This window comes from Phlebotomus papatasi, chromosome 1, assembly GCF_024763615.1.
Source record: "Phlebotomus papatasi isolate M1 chromosome 1, Ppap_2.1, whole genome shotgun sequence".
In the NCBI taxonomy this organism is placed as follows: Eukaryota; Metazoa; Arthropoda; class Insecta; order Diptera; family Psychodidae; genus Phlebotomus; species Phlebotomus papatasi.
The window spans coordinates 46,901,051-46,927,474 of NC_077222.1; the positions used below are offsets into that span (position 1 = coordinate 46,901,051).

The 26,424-nt window shown below is 33.2% G+C and overlaps 1 protein-coding gene across 5 annotated transcripts in view; it reads right to left on the reverse strand.

Moving 5' to 3' along the window:
• LOC129799465 (tyrosine-protein phosphatase 99A) overlaps positions 1–26,424 on the reverse strand; it is an 80,505-nt gene that overhangs the window by 12,207 nt on the left and 41,874 nt on the right. For 2 of the 5 annotated variants that reach the window (XM_055843357.1, XM_055843355.1), the window contains exons 8-15: positions 25,656–25,859; positions 25,210–25,490; positions 24,972–25,088; positions 24,756–24,895; positions 21,061–21,365; positions 15,731–16,071; positions 14,977–15,405; positions 10,447–10,743 (exon numbers count right to left, since the gene is read on the reverse strand). In XM_055843357.1, coding sequence (XP_055699332.1) covers positions 10,447–10,743; positions 14,977–15,405; positions 15,731–16,071; positions 21,061–21,365; positions 24,756–24,895; positions 24,972–25,088; positions 25,210–25,490; positions 25,656–25,859 — 2,114 coding nt within the window. The remainder of the gene's footprint in view (positions 1–10,446; positions 10,744–14,976; positions 15,406–15,730; positions 16,072–21,060; positions 21,366–24,755; positions 24,896–24,971; positions 25,089–25,209; positions 25,491–25,655; positions 25,860–26,424) is intronic. The other 3 variants (XM_055843360.1, XM_055843359.1, XM_055843356.1) reach the window with 3 other exon arrangements.

Consider the following 26,424-nt stretch of genomic DNA (forward strand, 5'->3'; position numbering starts at 1 on the left):
GCCAGCAGGAGCAGTCGTGGTGCAGCGGGCTAGCGGACGGTGTTTACAACGCAAAGGTCCCGAGTTCGATTCTTGCTTTGTGCTGCCTTATTGTTTTTTTTTCTTCTATTATTTTTTTATCTGTTTTTTTTGTCGGATTTTTTTTTCATTGACCGTAATTTTTCCTTAGTGTATCTATATTTGCTTTGCCCTGTAATATACTCCTAATATGAATGTTTAACTAAAGTAAGTGTCTTAAAAGTTCTTCAACGCGTCTGCTTGTTTTAATTTTTTTTTTAAGGAATAGAAATTAAGAATTCATCCATATACGGTCTTATTGGTCCTAGATATACATAGCGTTATTTTTATTTGCTTTTTTAAATCACTTGCCTAAGCAATGTGTCTTGCAAAATACATCAATAAATCTATGCACAAGAGATAGAGAATTTAAAAAACACTCACTCATTTTTAATCAATTGTCTGCAGAAAGATTTAAATGCAGTTTCAAATATGCATGGCACAAATCAGGATATGTTGATGAGAGGCCCGAAAAATTTGAAAATCCAAGTCAATACTGTTTTACAAAAGTTTATTTGGAAACTTGCTCTCAAACTGATTGTGAAAGCATATCTTTTATTCGATGTGCACATTGTGACTGTACATTCTGTTTTAACCATTTCTTTACAGAAATCCACATGCACTAATTAGTTATTAAACTAATTTGTGCATTGAGGACTTTTGTAAAGAAATGATTAAAACAGAGGACAATGTTCACAATGAGCACACCGAATTAAAGTATGACTCACAATCAATTTAGGCAAAAGCTCCCAATAAACTTTTTCAAAACAATATTGAATTGAATTTTCAAATATAACAAAATTCAACATATCTTGATTTTGTGCAGATTGCTAATTATAATAATTCTCTATCGCTTTGTGCATAGATTTATTGAGATATTATGCAAGACACATTGCTTAGGCAAGTGATTTAAAAAAGCAAATAAAAATAACGCTATGTATATCTAGGACCAATAAGACCGTATATGGATGAATTCTTAATTTCTATTCCTTAAAAAAAAAATTAAAACAAGCAGACGCGTTGAAGAACTTTTAAGACACTTACTTTAGTTAAACATTCATATTAGGAGTATATTACAGGGCAAAGCAAATATAGATACACTAAGGAAAAATTACGGTCAATGAAAAAAAAATCCGACAAAAAAAAAACAGATAAAAAAATAATAGAAGAAAAAAAAACAATAAGGCAGCACAAAGCAAGAATCGAACTCGGAACCTTTGCGTTGTAAACACCGTCCGCTAGCCCGCTGCACCACGACTGCTCCTGCTGGCTCTCTAGAACTTTCTTTATCATTAACATTTTATGGAATCCTTTGATTGCTTTTTTTGCAAAGGAAAAAAAAATTTAGCACTTTTTGAGTATGACACGATCCTTATGATCCCTATCCGCGTCTATGTTCTCAATATGAAGCCAATCTGAATTTGATGACTCGATGACCTCCCTTGTCAGAGGAAAGTCTAGGAAAACGGCATGTAAAGCATTTTTCTAAAGAGCAGGTGGAGCTATTTCAAAAATTGAACTTAAACCAGGTTTGCTCCAATATGTGTTTTTCATTGTTCTTCGAGGTAATCCTGGTACCCGCTCTTTACACCAGGATGAATTTTTGTCCAAAAATTAAAGTGGATAGAGTTCAAAGATGTTTTGTAGTGCTAAAAAGTGCCAAGATAAATTCCCATACTCAATGAAAACTCAAAAAATTCCCCAGAAAAGCTATGCATGCCATTTGTGAGAAGACATCGACCTCGAGGCAGACCTAAGACAAGGTGGCTGAATCAAATTCAGAATCTTGACTTGGAGCGCCTTGGGATTGAACCTGAAAATTTTCCTAAAATGCCGGAGGATCAACAAGTGTAGGCTGAAAAATTGGATGTCATGGGCCCGCGACCTCAATAGGGATTAGCAGTTGAAAATGATAATGATGAATGAAAGCTCAGGTTTGTGACTTTCTTTTTTAGTGAGTATCTCTTGAAAATTCTCTTTTGGTGTTCGTTGACTCAGGCCATCATACAAAGTAGTCTTTTCTTAAAGAAGACGCATTCAATTTTAATTTTCTAAAATTTCTCACAAAAAGATTATCAAAATGATAAAAATAGTCCATGAAAAAGCCATGAAGTGATTCAGTATCACAAGAGGTCGAGTTACAGAAGGCCATGCATCCCTTAAGTAACTGGTACATATTCACTATCTTATTTGAAGAAAAAGCATTTTTACAGTGGAGGGTACAAAAAATTCATTTTTTCATACGTTTAGGGGGGGACATTAGCTCTGAAAAATGCGACCGATTTTAGTGTAATTTTTTCCCTGTTTTTGTACACATTTCACGAGATATCTCCAAAACAACGTAGGTTGCCAATTTGAGGTTTTCGGCTGCCTATTCAATATTAAGTTGGCTTTTATTTTGCATTTATATTTTTTGCTAATTCATTCTACACTGACAGAAAACAGCTAATAATCCCAAAAGTTTTTTCGGCGCGCTAGAAACATATGGGAAACATAGGAAATGTCGTGCCCCTGCGTTTTTCCATAGAGACAATGAACTTTTGGGAAACTTTTTTCCTAAAGGCAACTGACTTATCATTCTGATATGCTTCGAGGTTTTGCATTCTATTTGAAACACACTTAATTTGTTTGAGTCAACGTGTAAAATCTGCAAAATATTAGCAGAGTAAAAGAGAAATAGCTTCAATTTTTATTAAACATCCACCATCTTAATTTTATGTGAAGAGTATGCTAAGATTTTATTCAAAAGAAAAGATCTTCATCTTCTATTTTATATGAGAAAGTCTCTCAGAAATACATATCAATCTAACAACGAGTTATCATTGAAAAGGTGTGAGATGATTTAATATCGCAGATAATTGAATTTTAAGAGACTATGGATTACCCTATTAACACGTTTCACAAATAAAATCGATTCATATCTCAGAACAGAACATTTACGATTGCCTAAAGTATTTTCCAAACGGTGGCGGTGTGGCGGTTACACAGAAATTTCTAAATTGCAACTCAAATAAAGTTTTCGATGTTCTTCAGTGCAAGGTGTAAAAGGTGTAAATAAAATATTAATAACAATAATACTAGGACAAATTTTTGCCCGAGAATTAAAGAGGACATAGTCCCGTGGTGATGTAGTGAGTGCAAGCCAAATTTCCATATTCAGTCTAAAGCAAAAATCTGTGACATTCTTTTACTAAACATCTTCTTGAAGCTTTTCTTTTGATCCGTTCACAGAGGGAATATACTAAAAATATGATCATTTAATAAAAAGAAAAGGATTTCGCATTTTTCTACTTTCAAGAAGGGTCTAGCAGGGATAAACGTAATTTGGGAACAAGTTATCAGTGAAAAACATGTAAAATGTTTCAGTATCGCACATAACTAAATTTTAGGGGTACATTCATCAGCTCCACAGTAATCAGTGACATGCTCACCCCATTCTGTATAATTTGAGAAAAAATAATTTAATATGAAAAACATCTTCAGATTTGTTATTTTGTTGCCGTTTCTCAAGTCTTTATGCTATAGGGTTCATGTGCAAATTTCTTCAGATCTCTTTAAAGCACATTGCAAATAGTAAGAAAAGCATCAATTATAAATTCAAAATATGTAATATTGGGGAGGGAAGGGTGGGGTTTCTCTTGCAAAGTTATCAGAAACCTAACACCTTTTCCCATTCTTTCCTCACTTGCGGCCAAGAAAATTAAATGATTCATATACAAAGAATGAAATTTGCTTTCATTGACGATTTTTCACTCCTCTTTTAATCACCTCACTCCACTCCATAAAACTCATGAACGATGCAGGAGATCATATTTCGGTCATTCTGGCGACAAGTGCATAGAAAGGGAAGTAAGTACATTCAACCATCAATTTGTAATATTAGGAAATAATTTAGGTATAGCGAGCTTATATCACATACTCGAGATCCAAGATCAGTGTATGGAAATGCTTTTTCACAAAAAATGGACAAAGAAAAGTCATGAGATCAGTGGATCATATAGATCATCATGATCTAAAGAGGCACTGCGAAATTTGTCGGATATTGTAAATAGAGGGACAGAAGTGAAAATTTTTGGTAGACATATAAGAAGGATTCTCCAGAAAAAAAATTACATAAATTAAACAGATCTTAAGAATCTCTTGCCATAATTAGACAGCGCGTGCCACAACAGTTCTCTAAATTGAAACAGTCTCTAACTGTTTGAAGCAACTTTTAACAGTATCCAACCCCTTCTCCGCACATTGCTAGGATATAACCCTGTAAAACTGATTTTTTGGGGTTACAAAATATTCGACCTGTGAAGATACTTTTTCATAGCTATGCATGGGAGGTGATCATACCACTAAAATTGCGAAGAACATCTGGGGTAAGTAAAGTAAAGGGGCGCAAAATAGACTCCATACTTAGATAAAAGATCATCCCAATGGAAGATCTCCCTTAAAAGTGCGGTGGAGTAAATTAATGTCCCGAAAACATATGTGAAATTATATGAAAAGCACTTATTTTCACTGTAAAAACGTTTATCCTCTTTATTTAGAAATCTTTAATAGCTCTCAAAGGGAAGAAAAATTCCCACAGCAATTAAAATATTCCCACGACAATTAATTTATAGTCGCCCCCCCCCATATGACACATTCCATGCCATTTTTGCAATAGGATGCATTCTTAACTACGGGTCATATATCCCGAACTTACCACGCGCCACTCTGAAACCCGAAACCCGAGATCTGTTTCTCGCACTGTTTTTCCCCGCCAAGTGACGCGCGCAATTATTCCCACGGGGCATGTGTATGTGTATGAAAATGTATGCATGCATGGGAAATGTCTATATGGGATATCTATGCATGGGTGACGTCAGCCTGTGGACGATGCAACGGTTCACGATTCAGCGAGAGCCCATCAACATGCCGCCGTGGCCGAGTGGTCTAAGCGGTGGTACACATTACGTTTAAGACTTTAAGTATCTGTCGGTTCAATCCCAGGTCTCGGCCAAAACATTTTCACGTCGCGAAAAAAAAATTACGGAAATGGTTAATAATAGGAATAACAGAGGGTGCGCGCATAGAAAATAAGAGCAGCGGTCGGTAAATAAAAATGGCGGACAAAAATAAAAATGGCGGTCGGAAATTAAAAATGGCGGACAAAAATAGGAGCAGCGGTCGGTAATAAAAAAATGGCGGATAAAAATAAAAATGGCGGATGGTAATTCAAAATGGCGGACAAAAAATAAAAAAAATGGCAGACAGAAATCAAAATGGTGGATAGGCATTCAAAATAGCGGATAGAAATTGAAAATGGCGGACAAAAATTGAAAATGGCGGACAGAAATTCAAATTCACAATCATAGATGGCGCTCGTGTGCTCTAACGGAAATTCAAATTTTCACTGAGTGACGTCATCCCCCCGGGGTGACATCGGCCCACAAAATATTGCGTCATGTCTCCAGGGTGTGACGTCATCATACACGTGAGATCATCACACACGTGACGTCACAGAACAGCGACTTGCTCTATAGTGACGTCACACCCACTTGCTCGATTGTGACGTCACAAACAGCGACTTGCTCCATATGTGACGTCACAAACAGCGACTTGCTCCATGTATACTACTCATAAATATTAATATTGATGACCCCTCTATGTGCCTATGATAGTAGTTTTCGTGAACAGCGACATTAATTAAGAAATACTTATGAAATATCATGTATCGAAATTACAATTTTGGACCCATTTTTGATTTTTGCTTCGTGAAACTAGGAAAAAAGAGCTAGGATCCTAATTTTTTTAGGAAATGTGAGGCTTAGCACCAGCTATTGAAATATATTGCGATAAGTCATAACTATTGATTAACATAGAAAATAAATAGTTATTATTAAGCTTGGATCGTATCAAGCATGGTCACTTTCCCCTACTGATTTAACTGACGACAAATTTAATTATATTCCTACCTTTATAAATTTTTTATTGAGAAATCAATCAAATTTCCTTAGTTAGAATATTTGTATAAGGAAAGAGCACCGCGACGGATCGGAATGTTAAGTTTAAGATATTCACTTGAGGCTTCAAAACACAATTTTGGTATTTTTGTCTAATTGGTATGTTTATGATCTATTAAATTATTTCTGTGCATTCGAATTTTTACTTTTATTAAATAAATAGGTATAATTGCAAATGCACGCACTGTACTACGAATCGCCATGAATTTAATCAGGTGTGTCATGTATGATTGCCTTTATAAAATAAATGTGAATTAACGTAATGCATCCTTATGGGAGTTAATTGGTAAAAGATAGCGAAATCATTCTATTTTTTAGCAACAATACAGGGACAATCTGACGGTCCACTAATTCCCTCTGTTTATTTTGAAAAAAAAAAAACACTTAAGAACTGTTCTTTGAGGAAATTCTGTCCTTTGATCCATTCATGCACTGATTTCTCGAAGGAAATTGCATTTCAGCTGGAGAATAGTGTCCCAGTTTTAAGTATAGTTTGGATGGTCGATAAACTCTTTCATTAGTTTTTCAAAGAATAAAATATTAAGCTTCTTTTGTTTAAGGAGAAGGCATAAAAAGTAGCTTCAGTTTTCCTTATAAATTGCTTTTAGAATTTTATAGCAAGTAATTCTGATTAAATTCATAATTAATCCATTTCTACAACAATTTTTAATGATACCTATTTAAGCAAACACGAGAACTTGTCTTGTCTGCTCTTTTAAATAATACTCCTTATACTCTTTTTAAATAATTAAAATTATGTAGGAGGGAGTAACAGTCTGTCCATGCCTCTTCTTCGCTACGCCCCTGCTATTAAAATTTGTTTAAGGCTTAAGCATTGAAACGACTTATGCTGTAGCCTTTTTGAGTACCTTGGGGGAATATTTGGAAAGTTATTGAATTTAACAATATTCTCAAATTATTCATAAAAAATAGTTTATGAATATGGTGCATTTCATTGGAGAATATAAAAAAAAACTCTCGGAGTTTTAAGAAAATTGCGATTAATTGTGAATATTTGAGAAAAACTTGACAAAAACAAATATGAAACGTATGAAACACTGAAATGGCCAGTGATAAGCCCAGATAAGCTTATGGTAGCTGAGATTTTTTACAGACTTCCACGGAGTGCTTGCAACTCGGGATTCAAGCGATTCGAAATACTTGAAAATTCGATTATGAGTTAAATTTTGGGAGTAAAAAATCGCGTCGAGCAAAATTCAACTTAAAATACATAGAATTTTCACGCATTCCGATTTCCATGCTTCCGAGTTGGAAGCACTCCAAGGTTGCCTGTAAAGAATCTCAGCTACTATATGCTTATCTGGGTTTATCACTGATCATTTTCTATTCTAAATAGTTTGAGTACAGAAGGCCAACAAAGTTCATTAAAATCGGTTAATAAACATTAGAGATAGAGTCCGATCTATTTTAGTATATTAAGGGTCGGGGTATGGTGGGGTGAGATGGGGACAGATGCGACCTATCGTTCGTTAGAAAGGTCTCAACATACTAAAATTTCATCGAAATTGCTTCATCACAAACACCGAAAATACTTATGGGTACGCTGAACATTTTGTTTTTTAATTATAACTCAGGTGAGGGAACATCGAGGAAGGAGTGTGATCCATCGTTGGAAAGGTCTCAACCTCAGATACATCATATTGATATTTAAAGAAAAAGTATCGCCAGTTTTCGAAATATTCGACATCGAATTTTAGAAAAAACGATTTTTCGGTTAATCGGACCTTCGATTAAATCGGATAAAGTTGGAGTATTCAGAAGGTTGTATGATTTAACGAGAGCATTCCAAATCATTGAAATTTTTCAAATTCAGACAATTAGAACCAGGTCATTTTAAAATTTAATTTTTAGTTTTTTTTTCAGGGGGGTTGGTGGGGGGGCTTTGCATTTTTAATAGAAAGGATGAACTATAGCATACTAAGGATGAGAATAAAAATGAGGATGAGCATAACTGCGTTATCACACATGCACATTAAAATTTTAATATGATTCACATTAATTGTCGCTGGTGAGAGTCTAAATGTGTAATTTGTGTGTTTGAATCATTTTATATCCAAAATTTGATCTATTTGTTGATAAAAAGGTAGACTTGGCCCGCAAAATTTGATATAAATTGATTTATAGCATTAATGCGAAAATTTAATGAGATTTTCTCTTTAATTTTTTAATGTGAAAAATACTTATGCTTTAGGTAAATTTAAACTTATTTTTGCAGGCCAAGTCCACTTCTCTATCAATAAATAGAAAAACCCTAAATATTAAGTGACTCAAAGACACAAATAACATATTTGGATGCTCACAAGCGACAATTAATGTGAATCACATTAAAATTTTAATGTGCAAGTGTGATAACGCCGTAAGGATGAGGATGAGTTATTAATAAAAAAAAATTTGGCGATACTCCAAAATGGCGGAAGGGCTAGGGGAGTGAGGGGTGGATTCGACATCACCTACATCCCCTACAAGAGGTGTGCAAAAACCGTTGAAACCGAATAAACGTCAAAATAAGTTTGTTCAGGTAGCGTTTTGACCAATTGACGAACAAGTTTCATTTGACATTTGTTCGGTTTCAAACGGTTTTTGATGCACACCTCTGATCTAACACCTAGCCGCCCATTGACATGTAACCTTTGCTAAAAACCGCTTGTCGATATTTCTCGGTTCTCTTTTCAGAACTGGTTATACGCCGGACGGACGGGACGGGACATCCACGAAAAATCGATTTTAGCACATATAATATTCGTGATCTGAGTGTCAAAACGTGTAAATCCAAAATTAGGGCCCTATCTGACGACTTTGCATTTCACCTCGGACCACAAAAGCTGAGATTGTAAATAATTTATTTTGCCTTAGTGAGAATGTGAAGCTCTTTGTGAATTACAAAAATTAGTGTCCACTAATTTGGATGTTAATTTCTGGATATTCAAACGTGTAAAACTATTCCAGCAACAATGTATATATGAAGCTCGTAATTGAGCAGTATGAGAACATGACCAGCCTGAAGCGAGGTAAAGGTATTCAGTAGTATTTGGAATATTGAAACAGAGGCTTATAGTATCAGCAAACTTTAACAATGATGCTTTAAATTTACTATACACTAAGTGCGATATTTGCTGTGTTATACAAAACAAAGTTTCATTTAGGGATGAGGAATTACTCAACTTTTGTATTTTACAAATACGTAGAAATCCTCTCTATATTTTTTTATTGTATATTTATTATATATTAAATTTTATGATATTTTCTAACAAGGATTATAATATGCAGACAGTTTTGTTTTAAAGGTATATTTCAATTTTCTTTTAATATCGTTTTCGATTATGTAGGGTTTATAATTGCTTTAAATTGACCCGTAAATCATCTCACAACCTGTTAAAATTCTCAAATAAATTCTTTTATGGACCTCCCAAGAAACATTACCGTACTCTGCTCAACTTCATTGGCTTTATATTTTCATTTTATTTAACCTGACCTAATTATTATTATTATTGCACCATTCATATAACCAGTTTATTTTCTTTCTGTACCATTTCGAAATTTGTAAGAAACCTTTTGCATAATAAAATTTTACAGAACATCAATAATAGCTAAATATAAAGCTTCAAAAATCACCCACTAGAAAAGAATGGAAATTTATGCAAAGAACCTCTAATTCTTCTGATCCTAAACTGTCACTGTATGGATAGTTTGAGCTGATCCTTTACCATCAAATTTTACGGGAACTCGAGGATCGACATGAGTCTATTTGTGGCTTTAGCAGAGAGGAAAACAAGACTGCATAATTCAAAAAATGATGTTATTCTTCTATATAATTCTCATGTCTTCTCAAAAATTTTATTTTATCCCAGTAGAGTATTTCTTAAATTTCTGCAAAATATACTCCTACGACTGCTATTTTCTGATTCATTCAACAAGACCTGTATTCTCTAGTAGATTTGCTTCACGTTTCGTAATAAATAAAAGTCATTGAAAGCCAAAATAATCGAATATACCGGATGGTAAAACAATTAGTCCTGTTTGCATATTATTATCAGATTTCGGATTTATGTTCGAGTAAAAGTTTTTAATAAATTGTTCAAATTCAAAATTTTCCATTTTTTTTTTGAACTGCAATCTTAATCAAGCATACTTTAAAGTCTTTAAAGTTCATCTTGAGAAGGAGTGTAATTATAAAAATAGCTTTCGAGAAAATATCTTAATGTTGTAAGTCAAGTCAATAGATCATTTCCTGAAAGAATTACTTTCAATTTCTAAATACAATAAGGAAAATCCGTTTTTAATATTGACATTACGAAAAATTAGAGCATCGTTATGTATAAATTTTATCGCAATATGTTATGATTGTTTATATAATTATAATGGTTTTACTTACTGTATCGTCTATTGATGAAAGTAATACTATCGTTTGTGCGTTGTGATCCCAAATCATTTGCCAGAAGTCCTGGATGGTCGTTGTCAGAGGATGCTGTGTTACGATGAAGTCACGTAATCTACGAAATCCATGGAACCATGTAGCATTAATATAGTCACTTCCATCAATTCCTGGTTTTGGTGTCAAATGCACACGACTACCCTCTAACGGTAGCAATCCACTTCTATTCTTTCCTGAATTGGCTGCTTTTACAGCGGATGCAATATTCACATCTTTTGGTTGAAAGGATGTTATTAACTGAAATCAAGATTGACAATCACAATAGTTTTAAGTTCTCTATTCTCAATTTCAAATATTTCACAATCGTTAATTATACGAAGGATTATAGTTTATAAGTAGAAAATGCAAGAGATTGTTAGGAACTTTATCTAAGAAAGTTCATTCATGGTATAATTTTTGTATTGGAAAATTATAACAGGGATTTAACTTTTAAAGTGTTCTATTAAAGTAAAGCGCATCTTGAGAGAATTAAGCCATCCTATTGTTATCTTTTGATAATACTTTTTCTTATACGGAAGTTATGTAACCTTTCTTTGTGCCATTAAAATATGTATATGATATTTCAACTGTGTTGATTCATTAGCTTAGGATAGGAGGTACTGAAAATGATGAAAGATAGTGACTAGGGGAGGGGTGTGCATAAATTGACTCTGGAACCATTATTAAATGGTAATAATGAAAGAAGTGAAGGTTATATGACCCTCAATTTCCCAACCCATCTTCTCTAAAAATATAATATAAATAATGATATTGTTTTGAAATTTTTAAATTAAATTTATTTCGTATTTTAAAATCATTTGACTTCTGGACAAATTCCAACAGACTGCAAACTTTTTATGAACCTTTTCTATCGGATAATCAACTAAATAAGTTTTTATTAGAAAAATATATGTAAAAATATCAAACTCATAAACATGACGCCTTACTCCATAAGATAGACAGCACCAATTAGTGCAAAACTATTTTAGCTGTATTAGAACGTGTGTTTGAATTTATAAATTCAATAATTCTGCAGTGTTTTTATTTTGGGCATTCCATTTAAAATATTATCGGAATATCGATAAGAAAAAAAATTGTTCTGCATTTGTATAAAGTGAAAAATCTCAGCCAGGAAAATTCAAGAATTCTATATCTTTTAAGAAAAAAAGAAACAAAAGCTTGAAATTTTATTGCTCGTATCCAAAAACAGAGCACCGTGTACTGTCTTAACCCTTTAAATAAATAAAGAAAATAATTTTTCATGACTACCCAAAATTATTTTTTTCTTATGTCTGCACATAATTTTAAAGTAGAAGGTTGAAGGAATCCAGAATATTTTTTGCAAGTCTCAGCTATTTGCTATGCAGTAAATATTTAAGCTAAAAAATGGCGAATTTTTAAATTCACAAATTCATAATTGATTTTATTTATTTTTTATAGTTACAATTTTTTTTAAGGAAAACCCTTTTGGCAATAATAACTATAATATGGGAGACTAGGGCAAAAAGTCACAAAACGGATATTTTATTTTTTTTAGAAGCTACTCGAGCGCTTCACAAATTTCTAATTAGCGCAGTTTTATAGGAAATTTACCGCTCTATACAACTTTGTGAAAGTAATTTTCCTCTATTTTGTAAGAAAATACGTTTCTCGAGCCAACTTCTAAAAGGTAATTTTGTGATCATTCTCAAAAATGCTGGGGCAAATAGTACCAGACATTGCGTATTATCATATTTTGATTCGTTTCATTACGGGCTTCCGTAAATTTGAAAAAAATACCGAGAGGACATATTTTCATAGAAAATTTATTCATCTCCACCTTTGTAAAACACCATTTTCTCTGCGAGAAAATTGAGAAAACGAGAAAAACGCTTTTCAAGCTATTTTAGAAAAAATAGGTGTGATTATGAAAGAATCACACCTAAAAAACACACACAAAAGACTGCAAATCGTTTGACCAATTCAAACAACAAGCGGCGAGACATGATAATGCATAAAAATGTCTGAAAATCTTTAAAATCGATTATCTCGGAAAATATGAGAGATTAAGGCCTCAACTTTACATCTGTTTCGAACCTCTGTCAGCGACCCGTAAGAATCCGCGAAGTTATTCATTCATTACCCATGAAAAATACGCGCCCAGGGAAAGTCCGCAAAAAAATACACGTCCCGCGAAAAATATACACCCCACGAAAATACGTGAAAAAATTCGTGACCCGTGAAAATCCGTGAGAAATTTGCGCCCCGCGAAAATCCGCGAGGAAATACGCGACCCACGAAAATACGTGAAAAAATTCGCGACCTGCGAAAGTCTACGAAAAAATACGCGCCCCGCAAGAGTCCGCGAAAAAATTCGCGCCCTGTAAAAATCCGCGAAAAATTTGAGTCCCACAAAAATCCGCAAAAAATACGCGCCCCGCGAAAAACTGCAAAACCCCCACCACTCCCCTTTCCCCCTATACCATGTTATAGAACTTATTTCTCAACCGAATGGTATCATGTTTGTACTCGATGGAACGGTCTTAGAATTTCTGACAATGCTAAACCGATACCAGTCTGTTATGAACCGGTAACCACTAACTAATTTTTATCCAAAATTCAATTATATTACTTCTAAGCAATTTTGGGTGATTTTTTGAGTGATTTATGAATCGGTACAAATATCAATTGTGAACCGGTAAACGGTGTAAATAATGCAAAAGTATTTTTGAGGTATAGCATCTAAGTCACGGCTTTGAGCAACTCACAAAACCCGGGACGCTTTGCCAGATCTTTTTAGCTGAGATTCTTTACTATCTCAGCTTTTGTAGTCACAGGTGAAATCCGACCTCGTCAGATAACTCAGCCCTTATGGCATCGATCGATCTCAAATTTTAGTATGTTATAGCTGGGCCTAAGAGCTTTCGATTGATACCAAACTTCACCCCCTCCGACCCCCCTGACCTGAGCTAAAGGGGGTCAAAAATTGAATTTTTGATTGGTCATATCTTCGGTTCTAACTATCGAAATGCAAAAAAAAATAGTGTTTTGGAAAGCTCTCGTGGAGCACTACAACCCTTGTGACACCCCAATTTTATCCGATTTAATCGAAGGTCCGATTAATCGAAAAATCGATTTTCGATTAATTGATTTCGAATATTTCGAAAACTAGACGATGCTTTTTTCTTTAAATTTTAATATGTTGTAGCTGGGGTCGAGGCCTTTCCAACGGTGGGTCGCACTCCTCCCTTGATGTTTCCTGACCCGAGCTATAATTAAAAATGTCTTGACCGGACTGCATTTTCTGTATTTATAAAGAGATTTCGATGAAATTTTAGCCTATATATTGTATCTGAGACCACGATCTTTCTAATAATGGGTCCCATCCGTCTCTACTCCAACCCACTGTACCCCGACCCTTACTATATCCATATGGACCGGACTCTATCACTTATGTTTATTAATCGATTTCAATGAACTTTTTTTCTTTTGTTGGTCTTCTCCACTCAGACTATTTAAAATAGAAAATGACCAGTGATAAGCCCAGATAAGCTTATGGTAGCTGAGATTGCAACTCGGAATGCGTGAAAATTCCATTGTGAGTTGAATTTTGGGGGTAAAGAATCGCGTCGAGCTAATTTCATCCATTTCGACTGCCGAGAACAGTTTACTCGACGCGATTCTTTACCCCCAAAATTCAACTCACAATCAAATTTTCACGCATTCCGAGTTGCAAGCACCCCGAGTTGCACGCATTTCGAGGTCACCTGTAAAGAATCTCAGCTACCATAAGCTTATCTCTGCTTATCACTGGTTTTTACAGGAGTTATCACAAGAAAGCGAAAGTTATTGCTTTCTAAATTACAGCTATCGCGTACTTCGGATAGCCGGAACTGATTTTGGTAGCTGGTCATCTCATTCGAAATCAAGAATCAAGAATGTTCAAAACTATACAATAGATGTGATTGTGAAAGGATATCACAACGCAATGCAGAAGTTTAATATGTTTATTAATTTGAAATAAATTTTGCAATTTACTTTTAAAATAAAATAATTATACTGTATCATTTGATTGCATAACATGAAATATTAATCAAAACATGGGCATTACAATTATATATGAATTTTCAAACAATTCCGTTTTGTGTTTTCTGAATACCGAACTATAATATACCCCTAAATTATTAATATATAGAAAATAATTATATACACGTGCTCTTTATTATATTGTGCACAAATAAATACAACTAACATGAATTAGGTCAGTCAATATAATACAATAACCATTAAGTATTCGTACCTCTATATCAATGATTTCAGAAGAAAATTTCGGTGAGACAAATCATAATGAAATTATTGTAGTTTGGAGAAATTATGCTCATAAGGAGAAAATTAGCCTGTGGCAAATGGCAATCAGACACGCATGATTTATCTGACTGCAGAATTTCTTATGTCCATGGGGAATAGTTGAGGAGAATTTTCTTTTGATGAATAAACTAAATTAAAACTCACCTTAAATTGTGATGCTTGAAAATTATAATCATTGAGTTGCTCTATTAGTTGGTCTGGTTTGATGTTTGTTTCTCCACTTGCAATGGCTTCCACGAGTGCATCATGAATGAAAATGTACTGTTCCTCTGTCTGCACTAGAAAATTTCTCTGTCCACGTATATGTCGCAAGAAACTAAACACATTGAGGACTCCTTTGTGTTCAATTTGTCGTAGCATAGCATCGAGCACAATATAGGTGCCAGTTCTTCCCACACCAGCACTGCAGTGCACAACAATGGGGCCAGCATCTTGTGGATTTGCAGCTGAAGACTTTTTCACGAAATTTAACACTGGTAAGGGATGATCGGGTGTACCATGATCTGGCCAATTTGTATAGTGATACTGATAGACAATTTTCTCAATGGATCCCTGCTTTTTTCTCTTCAACTGCTTGAGAAAGTGATAACAATAATAATAAAGTTATCAGTATTATATAAAAAAAAGAGGAATATTATATTTATCGATCCATCCATTCCATAGTATTCCATTACAAAAAGGTTTTTTTTTTAGAACCAACGTTGAAAGTTGAATTATAAAGATTGGATCTTGCAATCAATGAAAACTAATTTATAGGGAATTAATAAAACTAATTTAATATATAAACATAATTTTTTAAAGTGGGCTTGAATTTGAGAAGTAAGCATATTATACTTTGGAATGGACAACTCGATATGTCCTTTTGAAAATTCACAATCAAACTGAAAATCTAACTCACTTTTAGGTGTTTAATTTGAAAGGTTCTAACGGTGTACGTTGCCATTACGTCCTCTTGGAGTAACTTCACTTGTATCACGCCATATGTTTCCGTTCCATCCTTTGGCCAATACATATCACATTTGCGTCTACCACGCTCCACTAAATTTGTTATCATAACTATAATAGCTACTCTTTGTTCCCATATCATTCGCCAGAAGCAATCGAATGTACCAGGCAATGGGCCCTGGGTGCCAATGAAAGCCCTTGATTTGTGGTAGCCGTCTATAAAGTTCGCATTGATATAATCGATTGACTTCTTTTGTCCTGGAGTTGGGTGCAAATGTACCCTACTGTGGTCATCTGTAATGCGACACACGTCATAAGTCAGTAAGAAATACACACAATATGTGAAACTTTTTCTTCCTCCTTCATCTCCTCTATCAATTGTCTCCAGAGCATCGATTGGCAGGAACATTGGAAAGAAAATTAGTTCCTTGCACAAGAAAAACTTGGAGAAAAATAATACAGAAAAATTTTATAGACTGAAGAAAAAGAAATTAATGGGCACACATTTATGTTTTATTCAACTTTATATTGAGAGAAGAAAATTCTAAAAATTAGGACTTCACTTCCAGTATTCTTTTTTACACTAAACATTTTTCGCAGGAAGCTTCATAAAGTAAGCTCCACTCAAAAATTAATTTTAACGCATGCCTGCTATCAGTAAACAAGTAACATGGCTGCCATCAGCCGAACTGCTACCAACGTATCCCTGGCGAAACTTGTTTTTTTTTTTTTTATTTTAAAAGCATAATTTCAAAACAATCAGGAAAAATACTTAAAAATACTTTCGTAGGATGAAAGGAACGTCTATTGACACTTTAAAAATTCGTGTCAGCACCTATTGACACCCTACTCTGTACCATTTGGGATACGAAATTTGAACTTCTCTGTTTATAGTAAAAGGTATATATTACAAAAAAACGTTATATTACTCACATTTTACTAGATACATTAAATAATTTTCAATATTTTGACGAAAGTGTCAATAGGGGTTCCCTGTCGAACAGACGTTCCTTCGACCCTATCATTTACATTTATCATTTACCGTTTCTCGGCCGATTTGGACTGATTCATAGATCAATCAATACATTGCCCAAAACACCTTAGGAGTAATATAGGGGAGGGTGGGGCAGTTTAACGACGGGGCAGTTTCAATTTTTGCATATTCTTCTTATCCCTTCGAAAGAAATGGAATAAAACCTTTATGTTATTGAAAAGATAACTGAGACCCATGTTTATAAAAATAATTAATTTCGTGAGGCTTCTCGTTTGAATTCTGTAATTGATTTTATAAAATTGCATTAAAATGAAACTTTTTGTAATGTTTTATTTTCAACAATTTCTGAACTATTGCACTTATCTATCGAAGTAACATAATTGTATTAAAGTACTAGTGGTTTTATGTTTATTATAAGGCATTTAGCGTTGAATGAAATCTAAGACATTTCTGATAATTTTCAATAGAGTTCCGAAAGTGTGTGTGGGGCAGTTTCATGCAAGTACACGGAGAAGTTTCCAATGTCTAACTATTTTATTTTTTAAACAAAATTAACTTAAAATGATCATTGAAAACGTTTTGTAGCTGTTTTTGTTGATAAAGTTCGAAATTATGGAAAGCAGTATTTCCTAAAAGTTCATAAAAAAAAACTTAAAAAATATTTTTTCAGTGTTTGTTAAGTGCTTAAAAATGATGAATTTAATTATTATATCTTTTCAGAATGTTTTCAGCAATATATTGTAATATTTTTTTGGTTTTATAAAAAATCAAGATTTTAAAATACTATTATAAAACTGTTATACTAAAAAGGACATGTTCTAAGGCGATATAATGAATCAACGATGTACAGAATTAGCTTAGCACTACAAAAGACACTTCTTTCGTATAAAAATTCAAATAAAATTGCTCAATTAACGAGAAATAGGCTTGGAAATCTTTGGCGATATTTTATTTTCTCTGTATGATCAATTAGTGTTCAAATTCTGCTATAAAGTTCTTGTTCGATTATATTTTTAGGTTTTAGAGTCTTAGAAGAGTATAAAATAATAATTTTAATCAATTCTGGTATCGCAAGTTTCCTATAAACACGTTTTATCTTTCTCAAAAATTGCCTCATATTTATTTTGATATTGCCCTGCAATGGGGGACTTTCACACATTCTGCCTTTCAAGTGAAATGAATTTTTCCACAATAGACTAATGAAATTAAGGGATTATTGTTATTATTTTTATTAACCCTAAACCCAACTGTAATTCACAGAATATACAAAGTTTTACTTCACTTTATCATCTTTTTGCAAAATGGTCCCAAAATCCATTTTGCAATTTAGAGGTGAAATTGCCCCACCCTCCCATAATTCAATCTCGGATAAGAATTAGTTATCGGTTATGCTATGAATCAGTTCATGTTCATTACCGGTTCATAATCGATTGGAATCGGTTCAGGCTTGTCAGGAATTCCAAGACCTTTTCAAAGAGCCTTAAAATGATACCATGCGGTTGAGAAATACACTATATAGAGCCTTTTTAACCTTTGACCTTGAAAAACACTTATTAGAAATTATTCAACGGGATTTTCAAATCTCAGAGATCTCTTTGGGATCTCAGTGGCGCAATAGATAAGAGCGGTAAGAGCTTTGGCTCATGGGCGGATATATCCGCGGTTTGACTCACAAAGTGTGAGTTGGAGTCCCACCCGGTGCAAGTAACTGAATGTCTAGAAAAAGACATTTTGTAAATGATGAACATGTTAAAGATTCTTGGGTCGACTTATGGGAGGTCCTTAGAAGTCCCAATTCGGTATCTCTAATCGTTTGGCCTCTAGAGCTGGCGACAGCCAGACGAATCAGACAAACAAACAGCGTGACGCTAAAAAACCCGAAATTTCAGATTTCCAGAATTCTACAAAAATACGACCCCTGTCACTTGGAGGCAAAGAGTCGAAATATATGTATATAAGTCAAAATCAAGGGCCTATAAATACTGCTTACTCTAAGGAGTTTGAGAAGTAAAGATGTGTGTAGTAACATCAATTTTAATATTTTACAAATATTAAAAACTTTTAACTTTCGCTTATTTTATTGACAGTTTTAGGACTAGAGTGACTCTCCCTGTCACTGAAGATTATTTTATACTTCAATATACGTAATGCGTTTTTTATTATTGAAAATATTTTACATGGCGCCTATGTGAATATTTTATCCAAATGCGAAAATATCAGTAAATAATTCCTTATTATAAATGTTTATCGAGATTAAAAGTTAAAAAACGTTTTATAAAGCGCAGATGATCTCAACTGATTGTGGGAAATTCGAATTGATTGGAAAGGTCTTAAAATTCCGGACCACTCTGAATCGGTTCCAACCGATTTTGGCATAAGACATATTGGGAGGTATTTTAAGATTTGTATATTCGTATATTTGAGGAGCTTAGAGCAAAAAAAAAACGCTATTTTAATAGGGAAATGCATACGACTTAGTAAATACTAACTAAATTGACACTACTGGAAAATTCTGGAACTACTAAAAATCATGAGAACGACGTTTTTTTCATGATTAAAAAAAACTTTATAAGGGGAGGGAGTCGCAGCTCCAGGCAGCATACATTTTACTCATGATTAATTTTTATTATAAATACGAACCATATTTAAAAGTTAAATTACTATTATTACTTTTTCTATAGATAATTATTTAATATTCCAAAATTTCTAGTTTTGAACATTTTACTTATATTATCTGAAGTTTTCATTTTAAAAAATTTTAAAAATCAATCGCTTGTGCCAGATATTCGGGGATGTTTTTGAAAAAATAAAAAACTTTATTTTGATGGATAAGATTTTTTAGAGGAAGTTCATCTAAAATTATAAAACCAATTATTTCCTGTTAGCAGATGAGTTAACCCTTTAAGGACGATTGGAACACCGGTGTCCCATAAAATAAATATTTTTTCCCGACTACCTAAACCTAAAGTTATTTTTTTCTTATGTCTGTACATAATTGTAAAGTAGAAGGTTGAAAGAATCTAGAATGTTTTTTGCAAGTCTCTAGCTATTTGTTATGTAGTAAATATTTAAGCTCAAAAATGACGAATTTTTAAATTCTCAAATTCGTAATTGATTTTACTTATTTTTTATACTTCCAATTTTTTTAAGCAAAACCCATTTGGCAATAAAAACTACAATACTCATACGTAATATTTTTCATTAAAGCGAAAAATATTATTCATTGGTATTGTCAGAAAAATTACTTAAGTTTTTGGGCTATTTTTATCCCTATCGTCCATAGAAGCACAAAATACACCGAATCAGACTCTGTTGGACTTTCCAAGGTTAGATGTAAGACTTATCATTGATTATGTTTCCCAGTTTAATTTTTATTGTTGATTTTCAGTCCGTAAAAAGTGTCTCGTCGTTAAAGGGTTAAACTAGGACTTGACTAAAGGCTCATATACTTCCTTGATCACCATTTATTTTACAAGATGAGACGGTAAAACATGGTGTAAAACACAAAAATACCAATTTTTTTGTATAAAATTCTCCAATATTAAAATTTATTTTTTTCAAAAATCTTTCGTACAAAAACTAGTTTAACTCATCCGCTGACAGAAAATATTGGTTTTTAGATTTCTGGTGAATCTACTCAGAGAAATCTTGTCCGCTGAATAGTAAATTTTGTTCAAAATTCTTCTCCAAAAATCAGATCTCAGTATGGTTGAATTTTCAAAATTTTTTAAATAAAATTTTTAGAAAATACAGTTGATATAGTTCAAATGTTGTACTTTTAGTTGCCTAAAAACTTGAATGAAATATAATATTTTATTTAATTATGTTGAAAAAATATAGAAAAAATATGCTGATTTTTTAAATCTTTTTGGCCCAAGTAACCCTTCGAGTATAAGATTTTTACTGATCAAAATTCAATATTTTACTTGAGTTATAAAATGCAAAATTCAAATCATCTCTCATACAAATTTTATTGGAAACGTGCTCTATCCAACATTCAGTTGGACGTAACTCCTACAAACAGTGTGACCTAAAATTTCTTTTGGGTGGGGCTTACACAGAAAGCTCAATATTAGGTCCCTGTGAAATATGGGATAAAAAATTATGGCTTTTCTTAATTAAGTAAAATAACTTCAAAGATTTTTTTCAATTTTTTTTTTAAATCTACGAAGCCATTCGTAAGATAAAAAAGATTGAATTTATTACACTTAATAGTGACTTAAATAAAAAACAATTCATAGATAGGAGATTACTAAGGTATGCTTAATGTCGAGAATAATTGTACTTACAGGCAATAATATTTAAGTAGCGATTTTTCCCTTTATTCTCCGGATGCTGTGAATGTTCAGACGGAAACTCGTCCATTATCGATTCATTTTGAATTGACTCGTACTCTTTGCTGAATCCTATATCACCGTCTGCGTGCAATTCTGCCACATGCTTGGAAAACTCATTCACTGGAACCACAGTTCTCACCTCACCTCCCACCTCAACTGGCGCCTCCCAGTCGATTAGCAGTGCCGTCTGTCCCTGGCATGGAGGATCATCCAGATAGTAGTATGCGGCATGAAAGCATTTTCTAAAACGAATGTTTCTGATTGTTTTAAAGTGAATTAGTACTTACGGGGTAATCTACTATATTCAACAGGAATCTTTCCTTTTTGTTCCCCACCCCCCCTTAAGCCATGCACCCACCTCCCTCATGCTTTCTTTTCTTCGTCCTACAAAAAAAAATGTACATATCCGCGTCCTTCCACTTACGTAAACCAATTTGCTCTCTTTACACTCTTTCGCCACGACATTATTTACGCACTTTATCCCACGACTGAGTACGGTATGGAGAAAAAAGTGTACAAAAAATACTTTGTTGCGTAAATTGTGACTTTTTTCTCCTTCTCTCACTCCTTCAATTCAATGGTAAAAAGGAAAGTTTGTAACACCCGCCCCAATGTCAAAAAGTTTCTTTCGCGACAATCAAAACTCCCTGCCTGATAAATGTTTGAGACAACAAAATTTTAATTTAACACACTTCATTGGCCGCCACGCAGCAGACTAATTAAACATGACAACCATATTTAAACACACTCTGCTTAATACTATTTTAACAATAGAAGAAAAAAAGAGCTCTCAAGAAAGCAACGAGGGAAAATTAAATTAATTTATATCTTATCTCACTGATAAGTTTTTAATATAGATACCACACTAGACAGATTAATTTTCACTCAACAATTCATATAATGATAAATTGAAAGATTGCAGTTGAGAGAAAATATACATATTAGTAAGGCACTGTGGCAAGACCACACGAAAATCTGTTTTTGTTCCCCAAAAGTGACGAAAGACTAAATTAGTCTCGGATTACCGGTTTATAAAACTTATTTTTTTGAACAATTCTAAATATTTTGTCTTTTTTAATAGTTGCGTTATTAAATTGTTCAAATATCCATATTTTATTTCCCTTTTTATTTCATTTCCCTCAGCAGTGGCGCAGCGACGGGGGGAGGGGGGCGGAAGGGGCGGTCCGCCCTGGGCGCTTTCGAAGCTAAAAGAACAGGGGGCGCCGAAGGCGCCCTATCAGTATTATTTTTGTTCCCGAGAAAAATCAAAAATAGGGCGCCGAAGGCGTCTTTTATATGTTCCAAAACTAAATATATCAAAACACAAGCACAAATCTTTAAAAATAGTTTAAAATATGTGGAAATTAGAAAAAAAAATTAAAGAGCTTAGGGGGTGCTGAGGGCGCCCTATCAACCTTAATTAAGGAGAATTATTAGGAAAGACATTTAGGTATTGCTTCTAAAAATAATTTTAAATAAATGAGGGAAATTAGAAAAAAGTGAAAGAGCTTAGTGGGCGCCAAGGGCTCCCTATCAATTTTAGACGGGGAGAATTTATTACGAGAGACATTTAATATTGTCTCCACAAATAGTGAAAAAATTGAATATGTAGGACCCGGAGTTCAGAGAGTTTTAGAGCTATTCAAAATCTGACAACTGTGAGGCAAATGCATATGAATTTTGCATTTTCCAAAAAAGTTCGAATTTTAAAGAATTTTTCCAAACACTTCAAAGAGCGGAGAAAAAAAATAGGGAGGTTCTTAATGTTATATTTTTTTTTTTTTGTTTCCAACAATTTCATTTCAATTTCAATTCCAATTTCGTTTCGCAATTTCAATACAGTCATAACTACGAAACTTCAGTTAGAGATTTCACCGCCCAAGAGCTGTCACTTTTGCTAATTGACTAAGCGAGTCATCCCATAAATTGATTAAAAAAGCTCAAATTTAATGGGTTACGTTGGTCTCGCAGACTAAAAAAACAATATTTATTTTTTTATTTTATTTTTCACTTCTCAGAATATATTCATCTGACGTCAAAAAACTAAATATTTCCTTTTAGGTGATGAGTTAAACTCGTACTTGAACGATTTTACCTCCATCACAATTTATTTTACAAGACAAAACATGGGGTAAAATACACCGAAAATTGTATTCTTGTAATTAAAATTCTGCTAAAAAATCCCAATTTCATTTTAGAAGAAATGTACCGTTCAAGTACAAGTTTAGTTCATCGGCTAAGTAAGAGAAAAAATTTAGTTTTTTGATTGCAGATACTCTGAGAAATCTTGTCCACGGTAAAGTATGTATTTTGCAAAAATGGCTGAATTTTTAAGATTTTTAAATGAGAATTTAAGGGGTTATGTGCGTCATAAAGACTAGAAATGTCGCATATTTTATCTAAGTTTATTTCAACATAATGAAAAGATATTGAATTCAAGCTCGTAAGCATATAAAGTACAAATTTAAAATTTGTACTTTATATTTAATTTGTAATTTATATCTGAATTTTTCTTTTAAGTTTTAAAAATTTTGCCACTGGGACCTAATTTTCGGAAACCTTTTTTGAAAAAAACCAACTTAGCGGTACTCACTATTACTCAGAGTAGATTTATCAGACAATCCGAAAATCAAATATTTCCTACAATAGCAGATAAGTTAAACTCGTTTTTGTACAAAGTATTTTTTTTTAAAGAAAAGTTTGGATTTTTGGGAGAATTTTATATAAAATATTTCCATTTTCGGCGTATGTTACACCAGGTATCGTCTTTTAAAACAAATTGTAACCAAGGAAACAAAAAACGTTCTAGTACGTGTTTAAATATTCTACTAATCGAAAATAATTTATTTGAATCTACTTTGAGTAATCATGATTATACTGGAAAGTTAATTTTCTTCAAAAAGAGTCTCCAAAAATCAGATTCCAGTGTCTGAAGTTTTAAAATATTTAAATGAAAATATCAGAAAATATAATTTAAATCTTTTTTATTTTTGAATTGCGAAAAAGAGCTCCCTTTTGACCTTCTAATTCAAGAAATCATTTTAACGAAAATTACTCCCAATGTGTAGAGGCCCTGAGATCTTGAATTTTTTATTATGTTCAGAAATAAAATATTTAAAGAAAATACGCTGGTTTTCAGTCTTCGTAACCCACGTAACCCCTTCGATTTTTTAATGCATTTTTAAACTATACTTCATACTGCAGTGTATTTAAATGTATATATGCTATATTAATATAACATTAACTTTCAAAAATTTTCACTATTTCCATGAAAATATGCAATAACTTAGTTAAAAAAAGTTTTAAAAAATAGGAGGGGGGGGGCTACACACTAGTCTTACCGCCGGGGGCGCCAGAAACCCTCGCTACGCCTCTGTCCCTCAGATCAATTTAATATAGTATACTTTGTCATTAAAAATAATGCCTTAAAATAACATTAATAAAAGAGCCGCAAGGGTTTAAGTGTTTTAAAATCTGTCTTTTTTGAGTAATTTCCTTCACTTTTCATAGTACATCACTAATACTTTAACATTCCCTTCTTTCTCTTTTACCCTTCTTGTCGTAACACAAAAATGTCGTTTAGATATGGGAAGGTAAGTTATATAGTCAAGTATATAAAATAGCTAAATACTAAAGAGATATTTTACCTCCAAAGCACCAGCGCCAAAACACTCAAAAAGAAAATAAAGCAACAGAAAACTATTACAATTGTGATAACAAAATTGTAATTGTTATTGACTTGTCTCGGAAGTGGTTGCATCTTTTCGCAGCCTGGTTGTAGGTGAATCTGTTGAAAGAACAGCAATGTAGTAGAACGCTCTAGTATCTCATTAAATTTTCCATTCAATCTCAATAATACATACTCTTTTTGGATCTGAATATGCTCCTGGAATGATATTTCTGGGATTAATTGCACTCACAGAGGCAGCTCGAACTTTAATCTCATAAACTGTATTTGTGGGTAAATTTGGCAGCTTCATCTAAAATTCACCCATAAAATGAAATCCAATTATTGACAATTCTTGAACTTTCCGAGAGAGAAAAAAAATTGGCACAGATTTTATGTAATTTGGAGATAGGACAAAAAAAAAGAAAATATACCGATGATTCAGTTATGTGTGCTGTTGAATTGATGGAAAACTCCTGAAAATCAGGTTCATCCAATGCCCTGTAGCTAATGATGTACCAATCAATTGTATGATGGTATTCCAGTGGTCGTTTCCAATGAAGAAATATCACGTCTTGCGCCAGACACGTGAGATTCACAACTTCCGGAGGACTGGGTCCACTAATATCCGTTCTTTGCGTCACAATATCCGATCTATTTCCTATATGTTTCCATGTCAAAGCCTGAACGTATATTTTATACTCTGTGAACGGTTCTGGAAATTGATTTGATTAACATTTTCAGTTTCATCCTCGACTAAACACTTCATTCCCCCTATTGGCAAACAATTCACTTAAACTTTACACCAGTCTTCCTAACAAATTTTAGTATAGAGAGGTGAAACATTTTAGGGAATTGGCCAAGCAAACTGTCAACTTACTCAAATTGGGCAGAACGTATTGAATGTAGGAACTGGAGGAAGAGTCCACCCTCAAGATTGGACCTGAGAATGTCTGATTGGAGTGCTCATAGTATACTTGATAGCCCGTAATGGCGCCATTTGTGTGTTCCGGTATACGCCAGGATAATTTTATCGTTGTCGAAGTGACCTCCAGCACCGTCAAATTGAGTGGTTTGCTTGGAACTGAACAATTAACAGAAATATCCTCGTTAAATTACCCATTATTCTAAAATCGGTTCACTTGGTTAAATGTACAACTTCTCACTTTATGGTGATAAGGAATGGTAAAAAGTTTTCTCACATCGTAAAATAATAAATATTATAGTGATAATGTAATCCTTAAAAAAAAAACAATTCTTGGTAAAAATTGCAAGCTAAAGCATAAAATTCAACACTTCTCTTATGTCTTGTTTTTTTTTCACATACTAACATAACATAAATTCTTGAAGCGTTTTCCACGCTACATATTATGTACAATTGTAAATAAAAATAAAAATGAAACGTGCCCGAAAGATAAGACACATATATTCATGATCTTGTTTTTCTTGCAAACATGAAAATTTTTCTCGGTTTTCTTCACATTTTACTTTTCTGGTTTTTGCACAAAAATTCACATTTGATGCAATATGTATTATATGTATCCAAAATATTTACCAAAATCATCATCAATTGTTGTATAGGATAAAATTGTAGTTGTTTCGACCTCTTGATCAATTAACGTAGTATCCGTTGTTGGTGGAATTGATGT